This window comes from Rhopalosiphum padi, chromosome 2 (genome assembly GCF_020882245.1).
Source record: "Rhopalosiphum padi isolate XX-2018 chromosome 2, ASM2088224v1, whole genome shotgun sequence".
In the NCBI taxonomy this organism is placed as follows: Eukaryota; Metazoa; Arthropoda; class Insecta; order Hemiptera; family Aphididae; genus Rhopalosiphum; species Rhopalosiphum padi.
Genome location: NC_083598.1, coordinates 53036856 through 53049061, shown reverse-complemented (window position 1 = coordinate 53049061; position 12206 = coordinate 53036856). Strand labels below are relative to the sequence as shown.

The 12206-nt window shown below is 26.7% G+C and overlaps 1 protein-coding gene across 2 annotated transcripts in view; it reads right to left on the bottom strand.

Moving 5' to 3' along the window:
- Positions 1-12206, bottom strand: part of LOC132920352 (regulating synaptic membrane exocytosis protein 1) — a 187858-nt gene that overhangs the window by 71440 nt on the left and 104212 nt on the right. For both annotated transcript variants that reach the window (XM_060982679.1, XM_060982678.1), the window contains exon 5: positions 10315-10477. In XM_060982679.1, coding sequence (XP_060838662.1) covers positions 10315-10477 — 163 coding nt within the window. The remainder of the gene's footprint in view (positions 1-10314; positions 10478-12206) is intronic.

The window sequence follows — 12206 nt, the reverse complement described above, 5'->3', positions numbered from 1 at the left end:
CCGACGTGTGTTCCTACCCGTTACCACCATTGTGGCTGCTAACCGCAAGATTTATCTGGTTGTGTCAAAAGGTACACATTATATAGATGTATATAATATATACAAGAGGGAAAGAGAAAGAGACCAAAAAGAACGCGATTCTATACAACGTTAAAAATATATTCAAGAAACTCTAAGGCACCTTAATTGGTCTTGAAAACCACTAGAAAAAATCCGTAGAGTAAGAAACAACACACACACACACACACACACACACGTTTTAACAGAATTAAATTGTATTTTTACTTAATATTATAGTGTTAAAAAAAAAAAAACGTATAACGTAGAATTTTAAATTAGTTTTGTTTTGTTGTTTTATATATAAATGACTGCCAAGTGTTTAAACGTTTTATAATGTTCCACACACGTCACTGAAGATCGAAACGTTTTATAGTTACACATTATATATTGAATAATCAATAATATTTATAATTATAAACAAATTATTCCATGGTAATCGAAATTAATAAAACCAACATAATATTTTATATTTATGAATAATAATTCATACCAATACATTTATAATTTAGTCACAGGGAAGAATAATATAAAAACTAATTTGGCGAAATAAATTTAGGTAAGTTGTATTATATGCACATAATTGATTTGCCATAAACTCAGGATCTCCTATATCTCAGGATAGTACGTCTCGTGTTGTAGAAAGTCATTTTTTGTGGACTATAATTTAAGATGGAGATCAATCAAAATCGATAAACTTATAACAATCGGTAACTAAACAGGGTTTGCACAATATGAATGATTTTAGGATTTAATTATTATGCCCAAACCTGGTGTCGGTCAATTAATTTATTAATCTCTATTCACTAAAGATGGAGAGGATTGGTCAAGAAACTCTGCGTTTATCAGCTTAAGTCCGGTACGTTAATTCAATTATACTCGTACAATTCAAAATATAATATAATTGTTTTATAACTACTCTTGAAGATTTTACCAGCGTTTGATATGTAAATATAATTGAAAATACAGGAGTTTACTATGTAGCATTAGTACATTTAAATAAAACCGTATACAATTATTTATAGTGATTGATTATAAATCGTATGTGATTAATTAAACATACAAATAAATTCGTTGTTGATATATTACTATTTTATGCTGGCGGCTAAATAGTCTTCATTGGGATTGCAATTTATTTTTTTTTTGTTTCTTCCTTTCAATACAAAATAAATCTATTTTATTATGTATTATGTATTTGAATGTATTTTCAGAAAAAATACTTACATTTTCGTACTACTGTTGAAGTAAATTTATACAATTTGATTCAATATTAAGATTTCTAAAAATAAAAATCATGTGTCTTTTATCATAAGCTTGCTATGTTAAGAAGCGCTTTCATACACTTCAAAATAGATTACACTATATCCCCATTTGGGCAAATAATTCTTTCTATCCATAACCACCACAGAAAGAAATAAAAAATCTCAAGGGTTTTCCCAAAACTCCCGGTGTTTCTGAAAGTCACACGAGAGTAGTATAACACAATTTCAGCTAAAATCCAGACGAATGACTATGTCCGAATTTCAAATGAAATACATTGGTTTCACAATTCAAGAGAATACTTTTATTCCGTGAAAAAGTAAACTTTTATTGTTTTACATGTATTGCATAAATATGTATTATTTACAAAATATATAACACAATAATTATTATCACACATTTTATAATTTTTGTTTTTTTTTGTTTTTATACTAGGAAAATTTACAATCTATAATTAATTTTATAAAATAAGTAAAAGTAATGGATGTACATAAACATAGCATAATATGATATTATTTTAAACATTTTACAAAAATTAATATTTATTATGTATGTAAAAAAAATGTCACTATTTTCATCCCACTGTCATAGTTTCCACAATATTGGGTTAATTTTTCCTGAACCTCATAAGTAAGAAGACTTTTTATACACTAATTTGAATTTCAACAATACAATAAATATGATTGCACGGCATCCTGGATAGGCAATTTAGCTACACCACTGTCGTGGACCATGTTTCCAACATTTTAAACCAGTCACTGATATAGTCATTTTCGTTAGTTTTTCCAATTATTTTCTAAAAGTACTGGTATTTTGACTTATATAAACATTGATCGACTGTAATTCTATTAGAAATCACATCCGATGTCGAACATTGGAGCAAATCTTCTCCAAAGCACAATGACAATCAACATCAAAAACGTACACACATTGTTTTTAAACCAATCCAATCGTCGTCTCAATCAGAAACTAACAATGTTCATTGTCCAACATAGATATCATCGAAATATTTTTAAATAAAAATTGCACGTAAGATATTTCAAGCTCGTAAGTCTAACATGATAATTGCACTGCTAGGAGTATGCGTTGTGTATGCGCCACTGGATTTTTCTCATATATTATATAATATTATTACGGTGTACTACTGTAGTGTATCATTCAACTATACACACAGTTATATGGGTACACATATATACTATAATATATCTACGTGTACGTTTACCGCAGATACGTATTTATAATACATATTATCTATCGTGGGGTCTGTACACGATATTACGATGCCGATAACAACATAAAATATTTAATTCGGCGTCGATCGGAACGTAAGATAAAATAGTTGCTGTTGCTGATGCTGCCGCTGGATAAAACGAACGAAACCTCCCACTCGTCATCATAATACTATCAATGTATTAATACGGCTGTAGATCGGGCGGTATGCTGAACGGAAACATGTGTGTTTGATATCTGCAATATTATTATGTAGAATGATATACAATTGTCTCTGGTTATTACGATTTATTTGTCTTATCACGATGCGGTGATCGGTATTAATTATACTGTACACGTGTATTATTGATTTACGACAATGCACACAACAGAACGATTCATGTATTTTCAATTAGTTTAACAGTTTTAGTCGTCGTTCATTGATAAACTTTAGACATAATAAATGTTGGTTGCTTTAATATTAAAAATAAATAAATAACAAAATGTAGGTAAGTATTATTTATAAAATGTAAAAAACCAATTTTACTTAATTCGTTTTTTAAATTCTGATTTGATTTCTGACCTTGTGTTGGAAGGTTATAGTATATATTGTGTTGAAACTCTAGTATTTTTTAGTGCTTATAATTTTATATTTTTCATTACTATTTTACAGTGTGAACGACTTGACGAATAAGATTCCCTGAATTATCTGGTTTATTCATAGTCTACTGCATTTAAAAAAGGTTATTAAATTTATCGTGGCTCACAATTTATTTTTTTATACTCATTTAAAGTTTGAAAAATCTTTGAAACTATTATCATAAATTGAACAGTGTCCAGAATAGTTTTTACTCTACAAGATCATATCTATAATTCTTGGCAACGTCTCATAAATTATTTTCATATTATCCACGGATATCTTTGCATACGAAATCATTATTATATTATATTCATTTAAATGGAAGTATTTCACACCACATAAAATTCGATACATTTTTCCTAGTACTTTGTTACATGAAAACTGAAAAGCATAGAAAATCTAATGTATACAATATGACAGAAAGTTATCAGTCATTTAGTGTTTATACGTATATACGTATGTGCTATGTATAATATAGCTTTTGAATGACTTCGAAAAAGAAATAAAAGGGTGAAAGTTACAATGTTCGTGATGTTTGTCGAATGTTTCTCCATGGGCCCATCTCATTTTCTCAGCCGTCGAGTTCAATCGATTGCAATAATATTTCATTTTTTTCACGTGAACAGAATCATTTTTCAAAACTAACCAATGCAAATCTGAGGTCACCGACAGCACCCGATGTGCATATAATATTATAATAAATTTATTACCGTGTCATGAGTGAGGATCAAAGGATAGAATGGGTGACTGCTATTTACGTGTGGCCATTCATTGTATCTGTTGCTTTTTAAATGGATCAACCCCCGTGATGATAAGATCCGATGTCATAATGCCCATCTCGCCAAATTGTGAATATCGACGATACATTTTAAAGCTAACCAACTGTACTGTCCTTGTGGTGATTTTTCTTTTTTTTCGCCAACTTAATTTCTGAGCTAGTCGACATAATATAAAGTAACTATATATAGTACGTTTCTTTTATTTATCTCACCACGTTTTCCTCCTATACCTAAATATATATAATACATACATTATATACGTACAAATATATACACACGTTCACATGTGCACACATATCGGAACCCGTCAGGCACAATAGATGAGCTTTTTGAATTGAAAAAGAGACGAGTGCAGATAGAGCATCTTTCGTATTGGTCTTATACCGGCGTATTTTGTCTGGCCTTTTGTTCGCTTCATAAGCCACCCCGTATATAACATAATGCATATATATATATATATATATGAGGTTATTGAGAAGACACTATATTATATATCATATATATATTTATATATATATGTATTCGAAGAATTGGTCTAAGAAAATCGTATATATATATATATATATATATATTCATAGAAAAAGACGACAGATGACGGTTAGATAATATATTATTATTATTATTGTAGATGGTTTTTTTTGTGAATATCTTTATAAATAGAGTTTTATATTTTTGTATCACCTTGGAAAAATATATTGGGTCATACATAATTTATTAAGAAATAAAAAATGAACGCTGCTATATATGCGAATATAATGATCAGTTTACGACCATCAGTCTCGTTCGGTGTTAATTTAGGTAACATTCTATAGCAAGCTGTCACGTTCGGTAAAAACCGAAAACAATTATTGTGCATGACTCGGTTCCAGTTTAAATTTAAATTGTCATGTTTCATCTGAAATGCAATTATTTTGCTTCCACCAGGGATATTATTATTATTATTATTTTAGTAGCAATCTACCAACTGAAAACTCGAGTTAATTGTTTCAATTTAAAACTGTAGGTAATAAAAATAACTTTGACAGAAAATATATATTTGTTAAATAAATGGTGGATGTTAACTGAAAGTAACTCGAGAGATTATTTTATTATAGTGAATTATGTACCTAATTAATTATTTTTACTCAATAAACTACGTGATTAAATACAACAAGCTATAGCTTAATCGAACCTGTAAGCTATATTAAATATATCGATTTAAAATCCCACACCACAGAATAATTGTGAAACCTTGATTCTATAATATAGAGAGTATAACAAAATAAATAGCTAAAACACATTTAAAACTGTGTACTTATTTATGTATTATGAACAAATAACCTGTACAACTCTACTGAAACGAAAAATAAATAACATTTATCGAATCAACTCTTACACGGGAAATAAAATTAAAAAATGTATTGACTTTATATATACTTTGGGATAAATTTTGTTTGTTTTGTAGTTGAGTGGTTAACTGAGCTCTTAACTGAGGTCAGTCCAAGCAATATAAGCAATATAATACCGTTATGGTTCTATAATTTTAAATTTAAGAGTATAGTATATTGTTACCAATATCAGTATTTCATAACGTTATATAAGTAGTTAGATATGTTGATTTATAGTACAGATAGGTAATTCATTGTGACTTATTTTTATTAAATATATATAAATATATAAATATGAATATATATATATATATATATAATTAAAGTACGATTGTAGATGTGTTTAAATATAACTAATGTTAATCAATAAAACGTAAATATTTTATATTTTTTTGGAAGTTAAAACACATTATAATATAATAGTTGGGATTAAATTGTTTTAATTAATTGTTTTTGTATATTTTTTTTTTGTACGAGAACGAAAAACCATTTTTTACGATGAGCCCAAAAACAATATTTTAAGTTCAATAATTATTTTTATCGATTCCAGAATACAAAAAATAAATAGAAAGATTGTTTTAAATTGGCCATAAAAAAAATATATATATATATATATATATAGTATAAGTGTTGTTATGATAATGTGTAATTTTTAAATTTAAAAACTTATATCCCCGTTAAGTATTTTACTCATGATACATATATTATAATTATGTATCTGAGGCGTGTTTAAAATAGCCGTGCTTCCGTTTGAGATGGCTTGTCACCATTGGAAAGGACTATAAATATATATAACGTATCTAAATACGCATTTCTTGTATAAGAAAGCCTGGTTGTTAGACGAACACGTATACCAGTAAATGTATATATATATATATATATATTATATAGTATATATGTATTCTACGCACGACATGACACACCCGCTGGAAATAATATGCCACCTGACCCCCATTTGGTTAATGAAAACACATTTCCGGGAACTATCGATTTGTTCTTCAACAGGCCGTCAAAATATTTATTCGCCACTCTATGAAACTTGGATGTATCTATACGCGGATATTATATTATGGCACAAGGACATAATCATTAAAATATTACAATGTTATGAAACGGTCAAAGTAATAATTAATTGAAAAATGTTAAACGTATAATAATTACTGTTATTCGACCATTGTGTACAGCAATGCGGACGCCTTAAAATACACGAATTCCGTAAATATTTAATTACATATTTTATATAGCTACTAATTTTTTGACTTAGTTTTATTAAACTATTACTATGTTAGTAAAGTAAGATTTATGATATTTTCGATAATACGAAATCGTATGACAAAAATCATCGAATTAATGATATTTCAATCAATGATAAAATAATATTGTTTATATGTTTAAAAAGCAATTTAAATTGTTGCCGAAGTAAGTATAGTTATTTTATACAAAATAATATAAACAGTATAATGTTTTGTATCTATTGAAATTACGTACTAAAGTTATTTTATTTTTATCAAAAATAATGTTCAATTTTCTATATTTATTTATTAAAAACATCATTAATTACATTGTATTTACAATGTAGGTATATAATATTATAATCAATGAAAACATTTATTTTAATTTTATAATTTTGTATACAAAAAATAAATGGTTCAAAAGAATACATTTATCTTAATTGTATTAATATAGAGTTTGCTTATACTTTTCTTAGTGGTTTTCACTCTTAAAATAGAATAATTAGATAAAAAATAATATATTAGTTTAATAACAGAATTAATTTCAATTGTTTAATCTGATGTACACTTATTTCGTTACTTGTAAGATATTTATAAATATATATTACCCCATAATATTTAAATATATATTATAAACATGATATTTTATAACGTGAACAAGTTTCTAATAATTGAAAACTCTAGAGATTCATAAAACAATTTTGAATATTACATTTCCAAACGTATAGAAAATTAGAGACAAAAGACAAACAATTATTTTAGAACGATAAAGCTCATTCTCAGATATATTTAACTAATAATAGCAGCAGATTGTGACAAGCCGACAAAGATTTTGTTTTCGTTTACAATGTTTACATCAAGCTAAAATGTTATATGGTTTTATACCTTTATACTCTCTCAAAAGCTCACTTAATTAATTTAAGCTTTGGATTTAGAGAGATATTGAATACGTCGTAGGATTATAATATTATAATTGTACAGAGATCCCATTCATATTATTTAGAATACAACGTTATACGCCCACTTATATATTACTCGTATTTTGTTTCAAAAATCTAACATAAAAAAATATAGCATACATATAAAAATTCATGTGGACAACAAAACTAGAATGTTCAGGCAACTCCTAGCAATATCGTGTTTAATATAGAATACGTGGAAGAAAAGCCCTTGTTGTGATGTAATGACAGTTAGGGTCCATATTCTTGGCAACGGCCGTATTATATATTATGTTAGGGTCTAAGGTAGGTACTATAGAAAATGGTGATCGTAAATAGTATTTTTCTGCACGTAAGCGCACGTTTTATGGAGTTCTATAATAATATCATATATAATATAAAAATTGACTGAGACTATAATACAGCAAGAAAAATACTGATTGATATGAAATAAATTCAACAAACCATTTTTATTTTTCATTTGTATAATATACTAGTATAAAAATTTAATAAAATAGATCTTACTATATTGTCGTGATCATTTACTGATCAATAGAATCACATAAAATCAACGATTATCAAAATTATGATTTATAAAATACAAGAGAAATACCGAACAATATGTCAATATAAATTATATCTATATCGTTATTTTACACGAAAAGTAGATATTTTGTATAAACAATACGATATTTATAAAGTCAAGTCATCTTATACTTTAGTACAAAATGTTAAAAAGTCCAATTATATTTGGTCCTAGTTAGTACGCTATATATAATAAATATGTTACATACCTATAATATAAAATATGATCATACATTGTTCGCTAAAACATGATTGTAAAGAATATATTTTAAATTATTTTGTTCTAAAATAAAATGTATGCTTATATATTATTTCTTTATAAGTACAAAACTATTGTTATATAGAACTGAATAATATAAAAGTTTTTAGCAATACGAACCACACTTTACATAATGTAGAATAATCTATTATCCAGAAAGTACGTTTTAGAAATAATAAACGACATCAGCTGTATAGTTTACAAACATAAATTAATGTCCAATTTATGTTTTAAAAAACATATTATTAAATATTTGAGAATCACTACTTAAATGATTAAATACGACATATTTTATTGGCTTTTTCTTTAATATATATATATAGGTACATATTATAGCTGTATAATTATGTTTAGGCCATTTATTATTTTATCGATATCCATGATCCATTACCACTGTGTCTTATTTATTAAGTGTTTCAAAATGGTTAATGTTAGGTATTTTGTTGGTTTTTTTTACCATTGAGCATTAATACAATAAATTAATCAACATCATAGTGAATAGCATTTATCTTTAAGTTATTCTCATATATTGCATTTATTATATATAAAACAAAATAAGGATAATAATTTTAAACATATTTTTTTTTATTTGATAGTTATACGTAAATAATAATAACGAAACTTAATTTTATATTCAATTTATAATGTTGACGGATACCTATAATTCTAGAACTATTAATAAAGCAATATTGTACACTTCAACAAGATCAAATAATAAACAATTATCGGCAGTATTAAAACTGGCTGTTTATAGCGAAGAATAATGTACGTATTTACATAAATGAGTACTATTTAAATATATATTTTTTAAATGCAATGAAACATAATAATAACATAACATAACACGAATAATATGTAAAATATGTATTTATTTTTTTTAATTATGTACTAATGCACTATACATATTTGAAAAAAATATACTTCAAATACGACGTAGTGGATTATTTTTATTTAGGGGTTATAAACTATAAACTATTAGAAATTGAGTCAATTAATATTGTTTTTAATGAAAAATATAAGAAAAAAGAGTTATTCTAATGAGAGTAAAATTTAAAATAATCAATTTCTTTTACAGCGCAGTAGAAAGAAAATGATATATTTTATGTCCCAAGCCTTTGAAAACATAAGCATATGAATGATGACGGAGTGCAAAACGAATGTAGCATATCAACCGCATTTGTTATATATATCTACTTATAAAATATCATTTTATTTTATTTATTCTTTAGATCATGTTATGTTATCCGTAATTGATATCAATATATATTCAAAAACATACAACGTCTTTAACCTTTGATATTAAACGAATTGTTTAAAATTATTTTATACCACAAATAAATATTACTATTACTATTATTGTATAGTATGTAATTTAACACAGTACATAATAAAGAATTCTATAACATTATTTTATAATTAAAAGATCCGGATGGAAGGCGGATAACAAGGGTTTGTACACCAATTTTAACTCTCCTGAATTCCTAAAAGGAAGTGGAAAAGGATATGTTCAGGAAATCAGTTCATTTATAAACAGGAGAAAAGAGTTTTTTTGACACCACTGAAATGGATCGGAGATAAACGAAATGGCCTTTTATATATGTCCTTTACTTTCCCGTTCCTTCCTTCTCTCACTCTCTCACTCTCTCTCTCTCGCGTCCATTTATACTCCTCGCATTCCTATATTCCCCTCTCCGCACCCACGAGGTCACTGGAATCTTGACGGATTTGTTGTTGTAGGTCTGGAAGAAAAACAGCGTACAGCTAGGGAAGCAATCGGACAGCGGCGTCGGTGGTTCTAGATTGACCGCGTAATGGATGGGAACCGACTGTTTTGCAATTGATGGGTTCCCTCTGACCAATGTCCCCTTCCCAACCGAGGTTTTCGGGATAAAAATCTACGACCATTTTTTCACCCCAACCCGTACGCACAATCGTGTAAGTATACGCGATTATGTACACTGTTATAAATACAGCTAGCGCGCATTTACCTCATCTTCGCCGATCTTCGTGTACGAAGTTGCGCAATCCTCGCACACCTTGAACTTGCATCCGGAGCACACCCGAGAGTAGTCGCCTTCTTTAAAGCTTTTCAAACAGACTCGGCAACCACCAGACCGGCATGCCGGTTGTTTGGCCATTTCTAGTTTAGATCTAAAACATTCAACACAGAAACATCAATATATAATAATGTTAAAATAAAACATATTTAAAAGTATGATGATACCCGTTTTATTTCTAGATCGTATTAACAAAAAAAAATAAAAAATACTCAATAACATACGAGGATTACAAATGGTTAAATATTGATGTGTTTTATTCTATTGAGTACTATAATAATTGTGTATGTTATAGATATGTTTTCAATAAATCGATTTATAATATGTTTTAATCTAAATTCATACTAGTGGTGGGTCATTATAATTATTATTATCAATCGTTAGTATACGTACAGTATTCTGTGTATAAGTACGGATAGGTACATAAATTGTATAAACATAAAACATAAATATATTATTTTAATATATAGAAAGAGCATTAAATTCTAATAGTGACAAAACTACGATCATATTATGTAGAATAAAATAAAATATCAGGAATTCTGCATAAATAGCATTTTTTTCATATAAATATAAATACTTCGTACGTCTTATATATAATGTACATTATTTCATTGGTATATTAAAAAAAAAATAATAATAATTACCATTTAAAACATTATTTTTATTTTTATTTATTAAGCAATTTTAATCAATTTTAAAGTATAATATTAAAAATACGGTTAAATTTACCTAAATCTAACTATAGTATATGTATGTAAACTTTTACAATGATAATTATTTTATATCAACCCTAAAAACATAAACTTCTAGTAAAAAGGAAACCCTAACAGAGTATAACCATATATTTACATAGGTACCGACTTAATCACCCTTTCCATTAAATAATGTGTTTAGGTAATGGGTACATCTCCCCTCTCCTTCTCTTTTTTTATTTATTTATTTTTTTTTTTCATAATTTAACTGCGTGTCACTCCTGTACACATAATTGCCACCTTTTCGTGATATAAATTAGCAACATTTGTTTTTAAGAAAAGGAGAACTTTCTGTTAAGGTTTGGAACAGTAACACAATTACTTTGAAATCATAAAAACTATTAAATATTAAATCACAAAAATAATGAATTATATTACAAAATCATAATTTGTAAGGGATATATTTATATTTGACAGTATTATAATTATTATGTTTTAAAAAAACAATATAAATCTACAGCGTAAAATTAATATATATGTAAATGTTTAAAATAGTTGGGTGTAAAATATAAAACACTATAATCAAATGTATTGACGGAAATTTGCTATGTATCAAGTTTAAATTAACCTTATATTTTTTTTTTCGAGAACTGTTAAACAAATAAACAAATATATTTTAATGTTTTAAAAAATGTATTAGATGTGTCATTGGATTGTAAAAGCGTATTAATTTCACACGATTAATATATTCTATACAAATATATATATATATATATATATATAAATACACACACATTTATTTTATAGGGCTTAATTTCATTTTAGTTTGTAACTCTGTTAAAATTCTGTCAAGTTGTCATTCTACAATTCCTGAAATCCTACTGATAAAGTCAACGCTGTTTTAATCATGGTATTACAATTATAATTTTTTTTTTTTTAACACAACTGTTTAGACAAATATTAAATTTACATTTTATCTTTTATAATTTTATGAATACATAAAATATTATAACACAAAACTATAAGAAAACATTTCACGCATAATTAGATATAGATAAATTATTTGAAGCATTATTGTAGTTAGAATTGCGTTCCAAAATCCATTTAAAATGTACATTTTAGACCAGT